General features: G+C 43.7%; 1 protein-coding gene across 1 annotated transcript in view; it reads right to left on the bottom strand.

The window, feature by feature from the left end:
• The window catches only part of OXR1 (oxidation resistance 1), a 207,585-nt gene that overhangs the window by 154,749 nt on the left and 33,690 nt on the right, over nt 1-19,146 (bottom strand). Inside the window, exon 2 of the mRNA XM_083622051.1 lies at nt 3,413-3,495. Within this exon, the coding sequence (XP_083478177.1) occupies nt 3,413-3,429 (17 nt within the window). The 5' untranslated portion in view covers nt 3,430-3,495. The remainder of the gene's footprint in view (nt 1-3,412; nt 3,496-19,146) is intronic.

Here is a 19,146-nt window from a genome sequence, read left to right as displayed (position 1 = left end):
TTCAAGCTAAAGAAATCTCAGCCAAATAATCCCTGACAGATGACCATCCAAAACCTTAAGTGAAGGAGAGTTTACCACCTTCTGAGATAGTCCACTCCACTGATGTGCAGTTCTTACTGTCAGAAAGCTACTCCTGATGTTTCACCAGAATCTCCCTTCTTGTAATTTGAATCCACTGGTTCGCATCCGACCCTCCGAAGCAGCAGAAAGCAAGTTTGCTCCATCGTGCATGGAATTTGCCACTTGTGCACAGCAAAAGAAATTAGAAACAACCCAACATGGAAAGCATCCTAAACATATAATAACGGACAGGAAGGAGGACAATGCTGCAACAAAACACGAGAAAATAGTTACCTGCTATTCTTATCGTGTTAATTGCCTTTCAAGAGGTGGGAAATTCCAATCAAGGGAGGGAAACATGAACTGGAAGCAAAAGGTGGGACTAGGATAAAAAAAAAAATCATGCAGAGCACAAGGCAGCCAGAGTTTGACAGAGGACCACAAATAAAGCACGATTCGGTCTCATTCATCTCAATGAGACAAATTTAAGCATGCAATCCTCAGTTTATAGGAATTGCACCCCAAATCAGACTGCTGAAAATCTTGATCTCCAGTTTCTTTATTTTAGTTTCAATTAAATGTAGTAAAGTCACATCCAAGAGCAGGAAGCTATGGTTTCCAGTGTGGAGAAATCTAGGATATAAAAGCAGGGTTTGAAGCTGGTTTAAGTCCCTGACTTGTTCTTATTCTGGTATGCATTGTTTCTTCACAGGGGAAACTATGGTCCATTGAAGATGTGTTGAACCAAAGGTGGACTGTTCCAGAAGCTCTGCTAATGCCATCTTGATAGTCAAGCCAACCCCACAATTAACTGGTATTTGTTGTAGCAATTGGCACATATATGTTCAGATTCACTTTCTTTAATAATAATTAATAATAATAAAATTATCATTTATACCCTGACCATCCGGTCACTCTATTAGCTTTGAGATAAGGTAATTGGCTTGCTTTGATGTTATCCTTATCTGTGGGCTTGGCGCGCTGGGGTGCGAGCCCAGAAAGGAGAGCTATCTGTAAGACTTGGGTATTCGCCACCTATGCCCTTATCTGGGCAGGTGAAGTGATGGGAAGTCCTAGAAAAAGTGACATATGCTGTGTTGTGTATAAAGAATGTAAGCCCGTTTGCTTGAACATGGACAAGCCATCTCCTTGCTGCAATGCCCATCCCACAAAGGCTAGGAGAACTGGCAGGCTGATTTGCTGTAAGTCTACACTTTTCTTTAAAAAAGCACCAGAACTGATCACTCTGGTGTTTTTTGACATCCTTCTTTGGTATCCCAACCACTCCCACAAGCCCTCCTGTGGGCCTGTGAACTTCCTGGGTTAATCACTGAGAAAGGAGGAAAGAGGTGTTGGTGCACGGACAGAATGGTCATAAGGCTTATACGTATATTAGCTTATTAAGTCAAGATATGTATTCTGAACATGGGCCATTTAAACCTGTCCTAAAGCTATGAGTTTAACAAAGAAACAAATCTCAAAAAATAGGCGCATCACCTATTTTTTGTTACGGCTTGTTTGCATGTATTTGTTATATATAACCAGCTATTTTCCTTGATTATGACCTCAAAGTATGACAAAGTTATTCTCAAAGTTTCTCGGGTCTCAGCAGGCAGAGATGATTCACTAAATGCAAACCTGTGGTCGGCAGGTACTACGCTTCATACCACAGTGTTTTGCCCGCCAACCCGGCCAGTAGGGAACAAGTTTTACGCTTGGAAATGGGATTGCAATGAGATACGCAGAGTCCGTTCACATTGTAAATGCCACTATGATATTAGAACACTTTCAGATTTCCTGTGAGAGCAAACCCAAACTTTTAATTCTCTTTATAGAGCAATTTAATTTTGCTCTACTTAAAATGGCATTTTCCATCCATGTGAAAGATGGTCTACTAGGGCAACCTTAAGTCTGTCCTCAGGTCACCTCCCACCTGCCTGCCTTCTTACAACCTGTCCAAGGGATGGCACTGGCTGCCAACAACAAGGGCAAGTCCTTATGAGACTTGGAAGAAAGTGGCACACATTGAGGAGAGGCCTTGGGCTCTGAATATTATTTCCTGCCAGGGACCATGGGCTCCATGGTCAAGTGCCACAATCAGAGTGGAGGAGAGTTGGCAGCAGAGCCTCTCTCCTCAGCTGGGCGGAACACATGCAGGAGCTGTCAAGGCAGCTTCCTGGCACCAAACCGCAGTTCCACTGTGTGCTGGGCCCGGGGGTTAACCCAAGCCACGCGGTCCAGGTCTAGTCCCGAATCCAAGGATTCTGCGAGGAGTCAGTCCAACAGGGCCAAGGCAGGTAACCAGGCTAGGTCAGGCACAAGGTCTCAGGCAGGTTCAAGCAAGCAGCAATGTTGCTCCCACAACCTGGGGTGACGTCTGGCAGCCTTTTATCTCTGATGGGGTAACGGCCGGTCCTGATCCTCCGGTGACTCACCTCCCTGACTCACCCAAAGGCGAGTACTCCTCCTGCGAGTACTCAGGTCTCTCCTTCTCTCAGACCTGAGTCTCTGCAGCTCGGGAGATGTCGGTGGGTTACTAGACCCAGAGGCCGCCTCAGCCTCTCCTAACCAAACTGGTAGTGAAGCAGCTGTACGTGATTGCCCAGCTGAAGGCAACGAGGTAATCCCTGCATCTGGAGCCAGGGCAAGCTCAGGCCCCTGACTCGGCCCAGCTTGTGCTTGTTGCAGGGGAACCTGTGCAGACTGGGGCTCTTCAGAATCAGGCTCCAGACTCAGTTCAGATGCCACCTGAGGCAGAGGATCTGGTGCGGACTGAGACTCCTCTGGCTCTGAGTCCCAGGCAATCGCACACTGCAATTCTGCTCCCAGGTCAGGTCTGACCTGTGGAAGGATTGAAGAGTCAGTGGCAGAGAACTGCCACCGCTCTGCTGGGCTGCAGTGAGCAGTGTGCCCGCCCCAGGCAGCAGGCGCATACGCTCTGCCAGTGGTGCTAGGTGTACATATGTTACTACAGAGGGGCTCTCCCACCTGATCACCTGCCTGTTACATATTAACTTTCCCCCTAGGGGAAAGGAGAGAACCAGCAGAGAGGAGGAAGAGCAGAAAAAGAAAGAAGGGCTTTGATTTCTCAAGGGCTGCAGCTGATCACTTAAAAAACTGTCAAGAGTTTTTTTGAGTGTTTGACCTTAACTCTTAAGCAGCGCAGTTCCTTTTTGGCGACTAAGCAAGTGGGTGCCCCCCAAATTAAAGGCAAACAACAACAATTGCAATGCACTCCTTGTATACATGTTCATATGCTCCACATCAAGCTCTCCTGAACAAATGCATTCGTTGTATATTGTCTGGATGGATTAAAAAAGACAGAGGAAGGTGAGAAATGACAGGTACTCACCTTTTAGTGCTAAACATAATGCCAGGTGTTTTGCTTCACATTTATGAGGAATCTGCGGTTAAACCTGTCTTGTTCTTGGTGGCCTGGTTGGGAGAGAAAAACATGAAAATTTCAGGTTAAGCAGATAAGCTGGCATTACCTACCACCTTGAATAAATATTTTCCAGTAAACATGGTTTACATGACCTTGAGGAGTAAGGTCACACTGCCCACCAGGCATTTCTACAAAAACATGCAAAACGTTTCCAGCCATATAAACTGATGGAGCATAAGGTTAAGGAGAATAAAATGGTAATGTGGACTAATGAGGTTGAAGATAATAAGGTAAACAGTGAGTGACTGCCAAACATTGTATCCGATGGATGCCAAAAAAATTAACACCCATGAACGTAAAAAAAAGGTTTCTAGTGTTAGCCTAGCCATACATGCCTGTTCAATCACTTCAATCTGTGGAGCTTGGATTTCTACAAGCGCCACCCAATGTTCATTCCACATTTCCAAGGAGTTATTCCTTTAGTGTGCAACACCTGACCACTGGAACTGCATGCCTGTTGACATTAGGATGGCACCTTTGCTATACTTTTTTAGATGCCCATTGATAGCTTTTCTGTTTCAGCAAACCTATCCAGACACATAACCAGTTATATTTGTTTTAGATTATAAGGTAAAGGGTAAAGGGACCCCTGACCATTAGGTCCAGTCGTGGCTGACTCTGGGGTTGCGGTGCTCATCTCGCTTTACTGGCCGAGGGAGCCGGCGTACAGCTTCCGGGTCATGTGGCCAGCATGACTAAGCCGCTTCTGGCAAACCAGAGCAGTGCACGGAAACGCCATTTACCTTCCCACTGGAGCAGTACCTATTTATCTACTTGCACTTTGAGGTGTTTTCGAACTGCTAGGTTGGCAGGAGCAGGGACCGAGCAATGGGAGTTCACCCTGTTGCAGGGATTCGAACCACCGACCTTCTGATCGGCAAGTCCTAGGCTCTGTGGTTTAACCCACAGCGCCACCCGTGTCCCGTTTTAGATTATAACTTAGTTTTAATACTATTTTTATGCATATTCCTTTTTGTATTTCATTCCTCATTTATGTATAAATTGCACTTCTACACAACTTGGGAGAGCATTTTTGAGTAAAACGGTTTTCAAATGTTATAAATCAATAAATACTGTATATGTGTTAAATATCTAAACCCCCACAGGGCGGACCTCACTCAAACAACCTGACATAATAATAAAACATAACATTTATACAGCATGTATTCAAAAATGCTTCACCAATACTTATTGATTTAGGAAACCATAGCAATCACTACAAAAATGTTTTTAAGTAAGGCCAGCGCTATAATGGTGGTGGTGGAGGGTGTGTCACCAGAGGCAGCCCCGTTTTCTTTTGCTTTTCTCCCAACCCATCTCTCTTGCAAAGATACATGCGACCTTTAAGCCAGGCCGTAGTGCAATTTCTCAGCATCTAACTGAACTAAAAAAAAACTGAGGGTTTTTGTGTGTGTCAGTTGTGCGGCTGGAGCTTTGCGATTCAACTATTTTACATGTGCACGCTCAGACTCAAAGCTCGAAAAAAACTTTAAAGGAAGCATTAAATTCATTCAATCACAGTTGTTTCCTCTCACAATTCTCTGTGCTGTTTGTGGGCAGATAAATTTGGGATTGAGAACCATTTCAGAAAATTTATCCAGCAGGAGGAGATATTCTTCAATAGCTTCCCAGGAACAGGGCTTGCCATTAGTAGTGGCCATAGCACAGCTACTTTCTTTTTTTCCTTTAAAGATGGTGGGGGTTTCGTTGCCACTGCAATTTGTAACAATAGCACATAGGAACATGGTAATCTGAGTCAGGCCACTGGTCCATCTACCTCAGTATTGTCTACACTGACTGCCAGCAGCTCTCCAGGATTTTAGGCTGAAGTCTCTCCTAGCTCTTCCTGGAGTCACCAAGGGTGGAACAAGGGGCCTTCTGCGTGCTACCACTAAGCTCATTCCATTCCGTTTATTTCATTTTAATAACTTATAATAACAACAGAACTTCTAAGAGGTTCACACCATTTGCAATCCTAAAACCACGAGCAAAAAGTCGGCACGATACAGTAAGGAAACCACTAAAAACATTAAGCAAAACTTTAAAACAGAAATATTAAACTATGCTGCTACAATGCTTGATCCCTGTTCAAACCCTACTTCACAATCCTTTGTTTGAGTTTGAGTTATGCACAGACGAACTGGCCATCATTCTGCATCCTCCATAAATAGCCCAGATCAAGTGTCATCCTGGGACATCATGGGGAGAAAATGGTGTAGAATATTTAGAGAAGATTCTTCTAAATCAGGGGCATGGTGTGGGCAGTGTCTGGGGGGCCATGGCCCCGAGTGCAGATTTTTGAAGGGGCATGAAGCAGGTGCCCCCAGCACAGCGTGGCCCGGAGCTCCTCTCTTGGGGTCGCTCCAGTGGGGTTGGCCAGCAGCCAGCTCCTTCACCCAATGTACCTGAAATATACTCAGTCGAGAGTGGATTTCATGCTCTTTATTCAGCTCACAGTGGTGAGGAGGAATGAAAGTTCCCCCAAAATATCTGCTTTATATACATTATTTACACAGTGGGCTGCACGTGATTGGCTAATTCCGGGATTCTACTGTAGGCCAATCAGGTTGTGGATTCACTTCCACCTGGAGTTGGATTGGGTGGCTCCTGCGGACCAATCATACTGCTGCATTGTTCTAGGACCAATCAGACTGCTGCATTCTGAGTCCTATTGTTCTAGGACCAATCAGACTGCTGCATTTTGGATCCTATTCAACTCAGTACATAACAGTACCCCACCCCTCCAGGGTGTGCACCTGCCCTGGGAGCTGTTTGCTCATGTAACACTGCTGTGCTAAGTGGCCTTCTTTTTCATGGAAATTTTCTCAGACTACTGAGAGATTCTGGCTCAGCTCTGCTCCCATACGTTAATTGCTCTCACAACACAAATATATTCAAGGATTTAGTGGCCTCTCCCTGTAAGAAAAGATGGCTATCGGAAGACATTTAGAAATGCAGAATCTCCAAGCAAATTGCTTTTTGTTTGTTAAGAATACTCTCCGATTAAGTTACATTTGACTGAAAGATTTCGGCTTAAAGAAAGAAGTTTCCTCGGTTTGGGAAACGCTTTAGCGAATATGACATTGGCACAACCATTTTGATGTCATGCCAGGTAAAATGTCTTGTTAGTTCTAGCAGATGAAGCAGCCGTTCTTTTTTTAAAAAAAAAAAAAAACACGAACAAAATTCCAGCTGTATCTTTCATTACTCTGTGTTTGGGCAGTGACATTTTCATCTTGGCCTCTCCAGTTCTCTGTGATTTATCGTCACAGTTTCTCTTACTTTCTGTGGGAAGAAAATACAGAGCTCTCCTGCTTCCCTCCATCTATAAATTAAATGTGCACCTCCTTGCAGAGATTATCCTTGCACAGCAAGGAGTAGAAGTAGACACCCACCATTTTTACATCCAGAATTTGCCTGTCTCACCCACCCACTACAGATGCAGAACAACACCAAAGCAAGCTGTCCAGTATTCACACTAGATTAAGGTCAGTGCATTACATATATTGTTAATACTTACTTACATAACCTAACCCTCCACATGCACACACAACTCCCATTCTAAATGTTTCCTTCCCCAGAAATTATCCTTTGTGTGTTGGTCATTATTCTACTCTTACCCCCAACGTGTGGCCTCAATTACACTGCGCTTACCTTTCTTCCTCCAGAGACATTCTCTACTTATGTACCTGCAGGGCTGATGTGGGAGACAGAAACACCAATTCACTCAGACCCTTTACTCCCAATGGCCACCAACTGGGATTTGAGAGTAATTTTCCAACCCCAGAAAGTTTTTCAGAAAACATGTGTGTTCAGGTCTTTAGAAAAGCCGGCACTAGTTTCTTTGAATAAATGAAAATGGCCAACGGAAAGTAGTTCCCATGATTTTCGGGGGGGGGGGGGGAGAGACCTGTGACTGCTTAAAGTGGTAGCATATTGATTGAAATTTGTGGTTCTCAAAGGATGTGGTGCACCACACTCCTGTACCAGGAGAGGATGGTAAGTGTGGCAGGAAGATTCAAGGACAATCAAAGAAACATTTAAATATTTCAGTGTAGTGTGGTATCAAAATACTATCACCCTGCGATGTTGTCACAAAATAGTATCAACCCCACGATGGAGTGAGCTCCCATTGCTCTGTCCCAGATCCTGCCAACCTAGCAGTTCGAAAGCACGCCAGTGCAAGTAGATAAATAGATACCACTCCAGTGGAAAGGTAAACAGTGTTTCCATGTGCTCTGGCTTCCATCATGGTGATCCGTTGTCCCATAAGTGGTTTAGTCATGCTGGCCACATGACCCGGAAAGCTGTCTGTGGACAAACGCCGGCTCCCTTGGCCTGAAAGCAGGATGAGTCACCTTTGACTAGACTTAACTGTCCAGGGGTCCTTTACCTTTACCTTTTACCTAGTGTGTGTGTGTGTGTGTGTGTGTGTGTGTGTAGTAGGAGATGGATAGATAGCTTTTCAAAATGAAAGCATAAACATCACGTGATACCAAGGACAATCCTAGTTGTGTTTTCCAATGTATTTCTTATCAATAAAAAGTTTGGTGTGACCCGAGCAAATTTTATTCTGAAAGCGTGGGGCAGAGAAAAATATTTGAGAACCAAACATTTGCGGGTATAAGATGGTATACAAATTTAATTAATAAATAATGACCACTGTTTTAAATGTACATTGCAGATGGGGCCTTAGTCAGTATTCTCTGGACACTGAGACCACTAAGTCCTTGTTAGGCCATTTCATAGCTTTCCATCCCAGTAAAGGTTTTGTGTACTTCTGCCAATCTCAGGGGTCCCCCATGAAGATGGGCAATTGAGAGAGTGCAAGTCAAGGCAATGTCTGTGATGTTTGGAATCACTTGCTTCTTGATGCTTCTTAAACAGCTGTGTTATCGAGTTTCCAGAAACTGGTGAAACATAGCAGTGTTCTGTGTTGTTTGAATGTGCGTTGAGCCCTTTGGTGTTTCACTCCACAGATCAGAGATCCGTAGGCCCATCCCCATTACTTTCTTATGGATATGGGGGGTTTCCTAAGATGGAGATGCAAATGCAGAACCATACCCTGCCCCATGACTCTGAGTGAGTGATGTGCAGCCTCCTTAGTCTGAATTAAATGAAGCTTACCCTCCAAGGACATGTGTACAGGACTGCAGCCTTGATGGGATACCGGGCACATGTTTATGCACAACTAACTGACGCACAGCATTCTCACCCTGCAACACATCCTATTGGCCAAGTATATGGACTAATGGGACGATAACAAGAGCTTATAAAGAAACAGGTCATCCCTTAACCCATCAGATTACTGCCCGTGACAAGATGACAATAAGAGCTGACAGGGATGTAGCCAATAGATGTAATCTAGTTGCATTTCAAGGCAGCTTGTGAGACAAAGCTTTGCAAAGCACTGATAACAACACAATCATTAATACGTCCTTCCTTATAGGGGAAACTTTCAATTGGGTGATGGCATATTTGACTTGACAACAGCACTGCTAATGGAGAAGCAAAATGTGGCATGAGATTTGTCCCCAATTGCTTTATTAGATTATTTACCATTTTACCACTCATGCTGCTGACCAGGCGGAAGAGCATTAACAGCGGTTAATTCATATATTTGACCCAGTACAGTACAAGTGGTTAGAGCAATGGTTCCCAAACGTTTGGGGGGCACTGCTCCCTTGATTCCATAAACTCATTCCCAGTGCTGCCTATAAAAATCATTATTCAAAATAGCAATTTGCAGGATCCACCAAAGGGAAAAAAAGAATAAATTCAAAGCAATAAAAAAGTATTTGCACATTTATTCAACATCCAATTAGAAGGATTTCATCAACAAAACTTGATCCAGTGAGACCAGCTTTTCAAAGTCTGATAGTCATTTACAACTTCAGTGCCACCCCCTGCCACCCCATTGCCTCATTGTGCCCCTAGGTAATCCCACTGCCCCCCTCCAGGGGTCAGGACCACTACATTTTTTTAAAGAATTGCTGGGTGGGGGGTGGGGATCTGGCATGTGTGCTACCCTGAGGTCCATAAGAGAAAGATAGGATAAAAATCATTTAAATCACTCTGCCATTTAAAAATTGAGCCAGATCATGGAGGACTCATGAAATTCAGCTTATGAAACTGTTTCCAGCATTTAAAATACAGTATATGTTTTCCTACAACTATAAATTTATAAAATGATTACTTTTTCCTTTTCAAGATGCAGTGAGAAAGCAAAACAGAAACAAAAACAGCAGATTGTATCCCTCAGATGAATTTCCCTAGAAGTCGCCCGCTGTATTTAGAGAGTGTAGCACAACAACTGCAAATGAAAAAAAAGAAAAAGACTCCTAATGAAGGAAGGGTGCGATACTAAAAGTAAGAAATTAATAAAGAAAGAAAATGAAGGGAAGACCCTGTTCTACTTTCTATATAATAAATAAGGAGTAGATTGAAGCCATGTAGTTTGGATGAGGATGAATAGGATGCACAAACAGGGAGAAATTTGCCAAGAGGGATAACAGGTTTGTGATATGGGGAAGTAAGAAGAGACAGAAAAGAGTGTCAGTATATGCCATAAAAGACAATTTAATTTTGGTATCATAGGCAGTTTTTCAAATGAAATCTAATACATTAAGTTTTTCCATAAATTGCTCAAAAGTAGATGTTTATAACTCTCTGTAAATGAGTCTTTTCAAATACGTACAGCAGCCACTGAGATAGCATCTCCCATCTTACTTCTTAGTTAATATGCAGAAAGTAGAAATTTAGTGAGTGCCAGTGTAGTGTAGCAATTATAGCGTTGGACACCCAGGTCCACACTCAACCATAAAAGCTTACTGGGTGACGTTGGGGCAGCAACTCCCTCCTTAGCCTATCTTAGAGGTTTTCTCATGAGAATACGCATGTCGCTCTCAGCTCCTTGGAGGAAGGGTGGGTTAAAAGGACATAATTTAACAAGACAGCATGAAACTGGTACCCCCAACTAACCACAAGATGCAGCATTTATAGAAGAAGAAGAGGAGGAGGAGGAGGAGGAGTTGGAGTTTGGACTTGATAGCCTGCTTTATCACTACCCTAAGGAGTTTCAAAGCAGAGAACCATCTCCTTTCCCTTCCTTCCCCACAACAAACACTCTGTGAGGTAAGTGAGGCTGAGAGACTTCAGAGACGTGTGACTAGCCCAAGGTCACCCAGCAGCTGCATGTGGAGGAGCAGGGATGCGAACCCGGTTCACCAGATTACGAGTCTACTGCTCTTAACCTCTACACCACACTGGCTGCTTGGAGCTTTGGAGAAGGGATGTAGCTTCAGTGGGAAGGTCACAGATTCAGCCCCTGGTGTTCCTAGATAGGAATGTGCTAGATGGGGCAATGGTCTGACGCTTATGTCAGCTTCTTATGCTCCTACATTGACGCACTAGCCTTCCCCCAAACATCCAATTGCCTAGTACTTTTCAACAGTATTAATGCAGGGAAGCTGTGCTGATGGGATAGACTGTTTATTTTGGATTCTCAGAGGGCCTATATATATATCAGCTTGGAGCACAATTAACTTCTAAGCTGCATCTTAAGCCTTTCTTCCAGAAGTGAGGATTTTTATTTGGGTGGGTGGGTGGGTGTCCCGATCACATTTACTAACTACTAACTAAAGTTATCTAAAATCTCTAAAAATTTGATGGTATCTAAAGTTTGTCAACAGTTGGTTGCAAAAACTTCTAACTGTTGTGTGGGATTTAATATCATTGTTTATTAGGGATTGTGTTTGTAAGCTTGTTAATATAATCTTCTTACACTGTGGCTTCCCTTTTATGAATTAATTATTTTGTGGCTTGCAGCATGTTCAGTTTAATCATGTATACTTCATCCTGCTAGGCAAGCCTTTACAATTATTTTTTTACCCCCAAACACTGCAGGGCTTTTCTGTCCTATTAGAGTCTCTCTTTTTTTATTAGTCTGATGTCCGTTCCCTCCAGTTTTTCATTTATGCGTGTATATTTCATATCTTGTGTTAGAAATATAAGTAAATGTTTAACCAATTTCAAGTGCAGTTACAGATCTCTCATAAATTTTAGCCACCTTCACTGGGCAACTGGGACTCGTATGTCATATTCTGTCCTGAAACTTCTGGATAAAAGGACCCCTGACAGTTAAGTCCAGTCGCGAACAACCCTGGGGTTGCGGCGCTCATCTGGCTTTATTGGCCGAGGGAGCTGACGTTTGTCTGCAGACAGTTTTTCTGGGTCATGTGGCCAGCCGCTTCTGGCGAACCAGAGCAGCACACGGAAACACCGTTTACCTTCCCGCCAGAAGGTTTACCTTCCCGCCTATTTATCTACTTGCGCTTTGATGTGCTTTCGAACTGTTAGGTTGGCAGGAGCAGGGACTGAACAATGGAAGCTCACCCTGTCGCGGGGATTCAAACCGCCGACCTTCCAATTGGCAAGCCCGAGGCTCAGAGGTTTACACCACAGCGCCACCTGCGTCCCTTTGAGACTTCTGGATAGCATTGAACAAAACTCCACAAAGTTCTCATACACAGATTTATTGAAGATCACAAGGCACATGTAGAAATATTTACTCACATTCCAATAGGCTGTTCTTTGGCTCTGAATGAAAGTGGTTAGAAGCTTTTTATGAAGTTCTTTGTGTAGTTATGTAAGAATGAGTGAATTCGCCCATCTTCCTGGTATGCAAGATCACTGAAACAAAGGAGGAAGGGAGGTTTCTTCCCGCTATGGGAAGAGTCAATAAAAACTAGAATCTTGCTATGCCTACATTTCCCAACCTGACTTGAGGTCTAAAAAGGGGGAAAGGCACTATCTTTTCTGAAAGGGGAAGCACTGTTATTCCTTCTACCTAATACTCAGATTTGCTAATAACTGAACCCTGTGGGGGCAGAACACGTTGGATAATTAGGGTTGCCATATTTTGAAGAGCAGAAAAGAGGACACATTTGCCAACTTCTACTTTTAACTATGGATCTCTATGACAACTCTCATTTCACATACCTAAGAAAAAGAGGACGTGTCCTGGAAAAAGAGGACATATGGCAACCCTAGCACCTGCTTACTGCTGCTCTGACTAGTCCCATTCTCAACACTGCATACACCAGCTTGCCATGCATGATGACTTGGTTTGCTCCATGACATCCACCATGCATAGCATGAACATCTGGAGCATGTACAAGTTATATGCAAGCATGTACAGATCTTAACGCTGTATGCATGTGGTTGTAAACATAAGAGACCACAACACACAGGGGGTGGAGCCAAACATAGTAACATCATCCAGCCCCCTGTTCTTACAGTGGCCAACTAGAGTGAGAGCACTGGTCCATCTAGAAAAGTATTGTGTATACCAGTGTTTCCCAAATTTGGGTCTCTAGCTGTTTTTGGACTATAACTCCCATCATCCCTAGCTATCAGGACCAGTGGTCAGGGATGATGGGAACTGTAGTCCAAAAACAGCTGGAAGACCACAGTTTCCCCATCACTGAAAATAAAATATGTAGCACATACGTAGTCTTTCAAAACGTTCATATCCAAGGCTTCAAGTAGCCCCTTGGGCTTAGTGGATTTTGTAGGGCAAGGGCCAAATTGATACATTTTACATTCTCCATTTAGAACCTAACAAAAAAAGGCAGTCATTTAATTAAATGATTCTGTTGATAATTACCACACATCCATAATTACAGAAAAGTGCCACAGCCTGTACATTTCAGCCATAAGTCTGTAATTATCAAATGCTATTTATAAATTTCCTATTTACAGGGGAAACTTCATGGGTTCCACATGGCCTATTCTGCAATATACAAAGGTGGATAAATTATAAATGTGAGCATCACTTATTAATTAAAATTTGAAGAATATCAATGTGTTGAACTTGTCCCTAGCCTGCGGAAGAATCTGCTTTAATAAACGGCAATACAATTCGTCTGACTATATTACAAAATGTCCATCTGCAGGAACTTTATTGCTGTAGCAGACTCCATTAAAAAGTAAATTGTCTAGTCACTGCACTTTTCTATAATTCATGTGCCACACATGAGCTAATTTGCAGGCTCACTCTTAGCACTTGTAACCTGGGCGGCCATTTCCAAACTTGGGCTTGTAGGATCACGCCGAAGAGAACCCATCTGGTCCAGTATCCTGTTCTTACAGCGGTCATCATGGCTGCTAGTCACTGACAGATGCATTGATGGAGGATAACACTAACACTCTTTTAAAGACCATCCCAAGTTGGTCACCATCACTACAGTTATACAAGCACATCTACTCCAGTCTCCAGCACTGAGAAAAGAGCACTGTCCTCTGACCGTCATTGGCCTTCATCTCATTATCAATATCATCATCATCATCACTGTCATCTTTATTAAATTTATTACCTTGCCCTTCACCAACAGGTAATTAGAGGGTGTGTTGCAACTACAGTGGTACCTCCGGTTACAAACTTAATTCGTTTCAAAGGTCCGTTCTTAACCTGAAACCGTTCTTAACCTGAGGTACCACTTTAGCTAATGGGGCCTCCCGCTTCTGCCCGATTTCTGTTCTCATCCTGAGGTAAAGTTCTTAACCCGAGGTACTACTTCTGGGTTAGCGGAGTCTGTAACCCGAAGTGTTTGTAACCCGAGGTACCACTGTACTCAGAATTCAAGATTAAGAACAGTTAAAACAGATTAAAGTCACAAGAACAGGGTGACATCCATCTCAGGTGTCAAAGAGTAAAAAGCTGCATCGCCTCTTCAGCATTTGTTGAAAGCTGTATAGTGAACAAGACAGACATACCTCTGAGGGGAGGGAACTCCACTGTTTAGGAGCTTCTCCTGGGCCAACCTCCACCCCCTGAACTTCTGAGGAAGGTGGAACTACCAAGATGCCCCCCTCTGCAGATCTTAATATCCAGGAGGGTCTGTAGGCAATATCAGGCTTATGTTATGGCTCAGTTGGTTAGAGCGTGGTGCTAATGACGCCAAGGCTGCAGGTTCGAGTCCTGTATGGGGCAGCTGCAAATTCCTGCTTTGCAAGGGATTGGACTAGATGATCCTCAGGATTTGTTCCCACTTAACATTCTAGGATTCTATTGTTTTAGCTAGAGATGAGCTAAAATTTATCAAAATACACATTCTGAGAATTAACTCAGAGCATGCTATTTCTCACCACCCCAGGGGGGGAAAGTCCCTAGGAAAAAAGAAAGAAGCTGAACTATCACAGCCATTGTTAAAGGTGAGCTCCAAAGAACAAATGAACATATGAGAATTAAAAAAAAACAACAATCCCACTTTGGCATAAACATAGGAAGCTGTCTTACACCAAGTCAGACCACTGGTCCTTCTAGGTCTGTATTGCATACACTGGCTGGCAGCAGCTGTCCAGGGGAATTTCCTAGCCTTACCTGGAGCTGCTAGGGCTCAAATCTGGGAGCCTGTGCATGCAAAGCAAATAGGTCTATCACTGAGCTATGGCTCTTCCGCTCAATGGACTGGCAGCTGTGGGATTCAAACCCATATCCGTGAAGTGACTGAAGCCTCAAATCCAGTGCCTTAGAACATTCAAGTCATACTACAGAGTAAGCCTTCCACTGGTCATCTACATTCCCAAGTAGCTGACCTAAAGGTCCAAGAGGATGTTAAAGTGTGGGGCAAAAAGGGAAGGCAGAACTTGATCATCCAGTTGTGTTCCTCCCTAGGAATGGAAATCTATTCATTCACTTTTCAAGCACAGCAGGAAAAGTAGGCAGTGGTGGAAGATAAAGGCAAAGAAGGACAAACATCACCTCTGTTCTTAACGCAAAGAGAATCACAGATCTCCAGAACCAAGAGGGGATACTGTGTACTAGTGTACTGTGATTTCATCCAGCTGGGTTGAGATTTTGCAATTTGAACAGAGCAACATGCTTTTGAAAAAAAATCAAACTGAACTTCAGCAAATGTGGAGACAGTGTACCCCCATGTGAGGAAAGGAGAGCTAATGAGGGACAGGGAGGGGGACATGCAAAAAAAAAATCCCAGAGTTAATTTTTCCGCTAAACGACTTAGAATAATAAAAGCTACGGATGACTCATATATATGTAGGAGCACTATGACGGAAACGCAGACCTTATCAATGAAATTACTTTTGAACGCTATACGCTATAATGAATGGAAGCACTTTCTACCTCCAGCAAAGAGGTTATGAATAGATGCAAAATTGCACAGAGTGAATGAACTCTACTCATTATCTTCTGCCATTGAAGCTTTTGACACCGAAGCCGGCTAATAGGCTCACGCAGCTGATGTGCACTACGGAAACGTACGTGGTTCCAAGCGAGAGAAACAGAACGCCGAAGATTCTCACAGCTATTCCTCCCACGCACTCTGCTTTTACTTTTACGCAATATGCCTTGTTAAAATTAAGATCCCACTAAGGGCAGGTTAACGCAGCCTAACTATTTCGGAGAAGCACGTTGCTGACCTCAGCTACCCAGCTCCAGTTTAAGAAACACTAAGGAATTGGGGGGGGGGGAATAGTTAGGATTTGAAATCCGTAATTCTGTTAGTCAAGTCACAAACTCCACTGCAGAGAACAGCAGCTGGAAGGTCTAAAACACAGTTTAGTGTTTAGACTACAACTCCCATCATCCCTAACTAGCAAGACCAGTGGCCAGGGATGATGGGGATTGTAGTCCAAAAACAGCTGGAGACCCAAGCTTGGGAAACAACAGTATAATCCAAACCTGACTCTGTCCATCAGTTCCAATCCAGAGTCGTGGTGGCACCAGGGGAAGAAAATCAGGAGGGGGCACAGAAAGGGTACAATTCTAGGGGGAAGAATTGTGTCCCACATGCTAAGATCTCTGAAAGAACAATGTTAATGGCAGGAGTTCAGCAACTGCAGGGGGGGAGCTCCTTGTTCGCAGGGGGCACTCCCCCCCCCACTGTGGTGCCAACCATGATCCACTAGCAAGAGAAATGTGTGGAAGGAACTGTGGGAAGGGACTGTGGGTTAGAAAGCATGTTTTTTTATACAGAAAGACGCAGATTCAATCCCTCCCGTCTCCTGTTAAAATAAAGTGCCAGGCAGCTATTGATGTTGAAGACCTTGGTCTGAGGCAGTAGGGCAGGGCTGAGGAATCTCAAGCCTGGAGACTGAACACAGCCTTTCTCTCTCCTTCCTTGGCCACACCAATCACGGGCACCCTGCTCAAGTGCTTTTGCCCGGTGTGAATGTGTCCTTCAGCTCCGATAATACCACTTGCTTGCCATGATGAATGATGGAGAAATGTGAGAATTGCATCCACTCACCCATTGCTTCTTGTGGTGGTCACCACTAATTCCCCTACTGTGGCAATGGGGTCACTTTCTTAGCGTGTCCCTCTTATAAACCAATTTCCTCATTAAGGTGCTTCTGTTTTGTTTTCTGTTTTGCCACGTTGGTACAGTTGGTGGCACAATGGAGCTATAATCTGGTCAAGTGAAGCAATTCCTTTTTTTTTTATTGGTTTTAATTCATTTTGCTACATCCAACATTAAAACAAGTGAAGAAATAAACATACATAACACATACATACAAAAAAGGAGTACATAAATAAAAGAAATAATAATAAAAAACAAAAGAAACCTAACATAAAACACCAACTAACTAACTTACATTAACTAAATAACTAAATAACACACAACATTAATTGAGGAAGCAATTCCTTGTCTAAGGCCCAGTTCCTACACTCCACACATTGGTATGGGAGTAATAGCATGTCACTAAAACAACAATATGTGGGACGCGGATGGCGCTTTGGGTTAAACCATAGAGCCTAGGACTTGCTGATCAGAAGGTCGGCAGTTCAAATCCCTGCGACGGGGTGAGCTCCCCTTGCTCGGTCCCTGCTCCTGCCAACCTAGCAGTTCGAAAGCATGTCAAAGTGCAAGTAGATAAATAGGTACCGCTCCGGCAGGAAGGTAAACGGCGTTTCCGTGCACTGCTCTGGTTCACCAGAAGCAGCTTAGTCATGCTGGCTACATGACCCGGAAGCTGTACGCCGGCTCCCTTGGTCAATAAAGCGAGATGAGTGCCGCAACCCCAGAGTCGGTCATGGCTGGACCTAATGGTCAGGGGTCCCTTTACCTTTACCTTTAAAACAACAATAAACAAACAAACATGTAGCAAGGAAGACTGCATGAGACGCGCGAATCTCTCATGCACCAGAATAAAACAACAGAACCGCCATGTAGAAGCAACATTCACATCACTATGGTAAGACAGGAATTAGGTCTTATTAACTATTATTTCATTTTAAAAAACCAAGTGCTATAGCATTCATAAGAACATGTAGCAAGGCAAGGGAGAGATTTTACCTTCAAGGACACAAAGTAGCTGTGGGGCAGTTTAATGAAAGTTTAGTCAAGTCCTCTAAAAACCGCAAGTTCTAAACTAGTCCCAGGCACTTCATCTTCCTCCCTGCCCCTTCATCCAATTGAATAAGAGAATTAGAAGAAAACCCCTTGGATACTTGTTAGTCATAACAAAGAATAAACTGTTGTGTTCCTTTTATATTGCTCACTTTTACACTGCTAAATTTTATTATGGCCGTAATTAACCATAGGCCTTGCAAGGCAATAAAAGGCGCAAAGAGAAATCAAGCTTTATTCCACTACATATTAAAGAATGATGTATGAACAGCTTTCACTAACTACAATTTATGAACAGCTCGGAGAACCACATACAAACCCTCTGATAACCTGTTTCATATATCTATTAAACCCAAGAAAAAGAAAATGAAATCAATAGAACTACACACCAAAGAGTAAATAGTTATTTTCCCTCCACTACACTCAAGCCGAGAACAGCTCCCACTTGCCTTTTAGCAAAATGAATTGCTCCAGTCAAGCACTTGGTTCTAGCCGAGATCCAAGTTTTCCTTTCGTTTCTATTGGGAGCCTTTTGGAGCACTTCTTGCAAAAGAAAAGAAATTAGGCATCGCTTAGGAGTTCTCATAAAAGCTGTGTAGCTTTCCTGGGTGCCAGTGGTAAAACCACAAGCTTGGGACTAGACCAGCATTCCATTAAAAGAAACAATTGGTCCCCACCAGTGATATATATAATTTCAAGTCATTTTGCTGCGTAATACTCTTGGGCATTAATCTGCAGTCCAGTTCAGCTCAAAACCAAAGCTTAGAAAATGCAGCCCAATGCAGTCAAGCTGTCGTCATGCTTGCAGATCTGGACCCCATCCACCCCATACTTTTGAAGCTGTATCATACCACTTTAAATAGTCACTGCAGCACTCTCACAAAGAATCCAGGTGTCAGAGGTGCCCTAGGTCCCAGCTCACAAAGGACCAACGCTGCTTCGTTGTTAAATACAAAAGTCTTTATTGAAGTTCAGTTTCACTTCCAGCGCCGCAGCGCGCAACTCTACGTCTCAAGCTTTAGACCGCTGATGCTCCGTCTGAATCTCCTCCCCCCATACACCAGTTTAAGACTCTAGCCTTGCTCCACCTCTTCCTCTGCTCTTTCCTCCTCTGGGTCCGCCTGCCCGTCGGGGTCTCGCTCTTTCTAGACTCTTCTGACGCTGACTCCCCTGAGCCTTCCCCCTCCCTCCGGCGGGCTTTAGGAGCTGGTTCCCCATCCGGGTCTCCTGCTGTCCCCCGCGCCTGTACATTTGAACTTGGCGCGCGCG

This window comes from Podarcis filfolensis, assembly GCF_964270895.1.
Source record: "Podarcis filfolensis genome assembly, chromosome: 7".
In the NCBI taxonomy this organism is placed as follows: Eukaryota; Metazoa; Chordata; class Lepidosauria; order Squamata; family Lacertidae; genus Podarcis; species Podarcis filfolensis.
Note: the sequence above shows the minus strand (reverse complement) of the source record. Positions and strands in the feature narration are given on the sequence as shown.